Here is a 4,308-nt window from a genome sequence, read left to right as displayed (position 1 = left end):
GATCATACACTTTCACGGAAATCGGCCGATTATGATCGGTGGCCGATCGATCGGCACACCTCTACTTTTATCATCTAGAAGAAACCACCTGCAATGGATTTGATTTATTGCAGGTGGTTTCTATTTTCAAATTGAAAATAAAATATGTTACCCATCAAAGTTAGAAAGTTGACCAAAATTTAATAGTAGAAAAATAAAAAGTTTATATTTTCTGTGCTTGGGGAATATGTGTGTTTGTTCTCTATTTTGATATGTCCAAAGAACTATAATCTGTCCACCATGACAGAAAACCTGGGTTTGATAATAAAAATAATAGAATTATGTCAGAACAAAACTTTCCAGCTATTAGGACAAAAAAGTGTAAAACTGATTTATGGAAGGAAATAATTTAAATCCATGTGTTGATTAGTACATCTCATGGGTGTTTGATTATAAATGCAATATTCAACCAAGCCCTGTTGTGGACCAAAACATCATCGGAAGAAAACATTTTAACTGATTTGAATCGCATTCAGTAAAATAAATATCTGAGCCATTACAATACATTGGGTTGGTTATGTGGTCAAGTGTCAGTCACAGATAGATTATGCATGGAAAGCACATCTATCCTTTCCATATTTCCATTCCAAACTTTTCACAATCACGAGTAAAACCAAAGAGCTGCCAAAAGACGTCAGGGACAAGATAGTAGGTCTGGACACAGTTGGAATGGGCTGCTACAGTTAGCAACAAGCTTGGTGAGAGTGATTGAGATCATCATCATACAGTCTAAATATAAACCAGTCAGTGACCGATCAGGAGCTCCATGCAAGATGGATCCAATGGGGTAAAAATGATGATCAAAAGAAGAGAAGCATGTGGATAATCTAAAAGCAGCTGAGATCACATTCAACAATAACACCACTGCTAGCAGACATCACTTAGAAGCTGCAGAGTGCGTCTGCACAGTCCTGTGTTAAGTTTGCAAGTCAAAAGCTAGAAAAAAATTCAGAGACAACTTGGGAGCTATCAGCTTGTGACAGGATGAGACCATAGTCAATCTTCTGGGTGTTACCCCAACTTGACGTGTTTGGAGATAGAAACGATAAGGTATTCTATGTGCCACTATCCTAAAATAAAATACTGGCATCATAAACCTGCAAAAATGAATCCCATTTGAGTTGTCCATTACTGAGAAATCACAAGTAGGGATATTCCATTCAGCTGTGGTGATGTTGGAGCACATGAGACTCTTATCCACCACACCAAACAATCACAACCTCAACCAACAACGACTGACCTAGAGCCATGGGTTGGTTAGCATAATGAATCAAATTCAAATTCATTTATGGCGCAGTGTATCTGTTAAAGGAGCATCAGATACAGGTGGCAGTTGTTACCTCCACATTAAAAGTACAAATGGACATTAAAATTACAGAGTCTTGCCCAACCCCCCATCAATTGAAAGTAGGTTTGGTAAAGAGATTTTTTAGTACAATAATGTGTTTTCCCATTTAGCAAAGAGCATTCAAACATTTATTTTTTACAAAAGGAACATTACATCAGTGACTATAGGCAGTTAAGATTTCAATCTATTTTAAAAGTGTAAGTGATGAGGCTGCATCCTACAAATTGAATAAAAATGTTGGAACCTGTAACTGATTGAGGCTGATTGTTGTTTCAATTTGTGAATTTGTGAAGCCTCAAGAAATTCAGTTTGTCATAAAACCAAAGAATCTTCAGCATATTTCCTATGATTTTTCTCCGTTCATGACTACTTATTTTTTTCCCCTTCAACATTGAACCATGTATTTCTTTTCCTCTGAACAATTTATTAATTGTTAATACAAATTTTGTACCAGATCTATAATTATTTTTTATTGTTCAAAAGTAAAACAACTGATTTAGCACCAAAAAACACCAGTAGTGTTTTTTGTCAGAGATTATGGAAGTTGGTACAGTAAGCCTCCCCCCCACACACACACAACGACCCAACAATTCACAACCTTGCAGCTTGCGAATTGTTAAATAAATCTGATTTACTTTGATTTTGTGTTTAATCCTAGCTTAAAAGTCACATTTCCATGTTAAACAAAATGCTAATAAAATAAGAACAAAATCACAAAGGCATAGAAATTAGCTCAAACCTGAAGACTCTCGCTGGATTGTGGAAGGTTTCTCAGATCAACCGAGTCCAGTTCTAGCCAGAACTTGGATCTGTCTGGAGGATCCACAAGACAGGGGCTGCTCTGACTCAGCTCAGCCTTATGCTGCAGCTCAGACTGCTGCCTGGCCTTCCTAAAACTGCCTCTTGATTTGGTTCCTTTGTTTGAGAATAAGGCTGCTCTCTTGGGAAGGGACGGCTGAGTGGGGGAAGATTCAGTGCTGTGACTTACAGCCTGCAGTGGGCGTTTGGAGCTTTCACTGTATTTGGACATGTCACTTTGATTTGTGGGTGATTGAGGTGTAGAATGGCTGTGGTTGTCTATGTCACTGGGCAGAGAGGGCTGAGGTAAACTCTTGTGCAGTTCAAGATTTGAGTTTGTGGTGTGAATAATATCCTGGGAGCTGTCCTCCACTGTGGACTCTGTCCCCTGGTCCTCAGGATGGTCACTGGGACTGTAGTCGCTCAGCTCAAAGGCAGTGATGCCACAGTCCAGGGAGAAGTAGTCCTGGCTGCAGCGGATCGTCAGCTGACCACAGTCGTCCACCTCTGTGAGAGCATCCAGACGGGTCTGAATACAAATAATTCAATATTCAAGTTCCAGACTGTCAGTAACCAAGCCAAGTGAAAGAAACTACCACAATGTTTTTAGACATATCTGAGGAATCCTTCCTTCAACTACATTTCAATTCCAAGTGTAGATGGAAATTTAACTTCATCTGAAACCAACCTGGTGCTGGTCCTGGCTGAATGCCTGCAGGATGTCAGTCTGCCGGGTATAATTTCCGTTAGGGTCCTGTAAACCCTGCAGCAGACGCTCTTTCAGAACCAGAACTGAGACTCTCAGCTGGTGCCACAACAGCTGCACTGTCCTGGAAAAACACAAATACAAGAACAGTGCTTTCGATTAAGCCTATTTAAATATTAATATACACCGCAGAATTTATACCTTGCTACAATCATTTCCTTGTAAAAACTCACCTAATGTCTACAATGATGTTTACAGAGTAGGACAGCAGCTTCAGGGAGAACTCCGTCTCCAGTAAAGCATGAATCTGCTCCACATGGTCAGAAATGTCCTCACAGATGTCCTAAAGTCATAAACATACATTCAAAAGTGAGCAGAATGTCACAAAGCAAATATACACTCATCAGCCTTTACACATGCCACCAACTGTGTGTGTGCCAGTGTGTAATGAGAAAAACATCTGCAGAGCAATGCCACTGAAAAAGCAGAAGAGGCGGGAGGGACTTTTGACACCACACATCCACTTTTAACAATGAGTCAGTTTCATGTGGGACTGGTTCCACATGAAGTGCCGACATCAAGAACATTACAGTTTTTCTGTCGCTTTGGTACATTTTTCAAATCAGAAATAAGCAAGGTGCAACTGCTTTTGTACATCATCCAAGTGATGATGTACAATTCCCTTCCGTTTCCTACATTATGAATTGCTTATGTCATGTTGATCAAAATATACCATATGGGTCTCCACCCACACATGCAAAATAATTATCAAAATAAGTCAGGCATATTTCTATACAATTCAAAATGGAAGAAGAGTCAGAAGAGGTTGAGGACACAATGCCAGTGTCCATCATACCAACATGATCAGGTAATGGTTTGTAACCCACAGCAGGATTCTGATGGAGTTCCTCTCACCCTGCTCCTCATTCTTTAACCCTGCTGAAGATTTTTTCTCAACATGGAGATGGACAGTATATGACCACATACACAGATGACTGCTGGGGAGGGTGTGTGTGATGACATCACAGTGCCTGCCTAAAGAGGCTGGATAAGACAAAAAGTTTCTTTCCACACTGAATTGAGGGAGAAGGTATTCATCGAGGAATGGATGAGAACTTGTGACCCAACAGTCAGGAAGGTCAGGAGGTGTAGGAAGAGGAAGTGCTGCAGATACAATGACTGGTTTTTAACCTGCCAGTTGCAGAAGTTAAAAATGTAATCAAGACCCAGACATCATTTCTTATTAGAAGACTAAGGCGTGGCATGTCATTCAAATTTGAAGCACTTACTCAACCAATAACAGGGTCACCACAGGATTTAGTATTTTCTGTAAGCTCAAATATATTTGATATCACCACCCCCACCAGTGTTGTGGTACTCGAAGTTGGTCTTGGTCTTAAGACCGGTCTTAAGACCA

The 4,308-nt window shown here is 40.1% G+C and overlaps 1 protein-coding gene across 1 annotated transcript in view; it reads right to left on the bottom strand.

The window, feature by feature from the left end:
- LOC106957123 (A-kinase anchor protein 6-like) overlaps positions 1-3,234 on the bottom strand; it is a gene marked incomplete at its 5' end in the record, with an annotated part of 181,928 nt that extends 178,694 nt beyond the window's left edge. The window contains 3 exons of the mRNA XM_015048354.1: positions 2,127-2,714; positions 2,874-3,015; positions 3,125-3,234. Of these exons, the coding sequence (XP_014903840.1) occupies positions 2,127-2,714; positions 2,874-3,015; positions 3,125-3,234 (840 nt within the window). The remainder of the gene's footprint in view (positions 1-2,126; positions 2,715-2,873; positions 3,016-3,124) is intronic.
- Positions 3,235-4,308: the final 1,074 nt, after the last annotated feature.

The sequence above is a fragment of the Poecilia latipinna genome, unplaced genomic scaffold (assembly GCF_001443285.1).
Source record: "Poecilia latipinna isolate Pla-1442-1.1 unplaced genomic scaffold, P_latipinna-1.0 Scaffold877, whole genome shotgun sequence".
Lineage (NCBI taxonomy): Eukaryota > Metazoa > Chordata > Actinopteri > Cyprinodontiformes > Poeciliidae > Poecilia > Poecilia latipinna.
The sequence above is the reverse complement of the archived record's forward strand: the minus strand, read 5'-3'. Positions and strand labels throughout refer to the sequence as shown.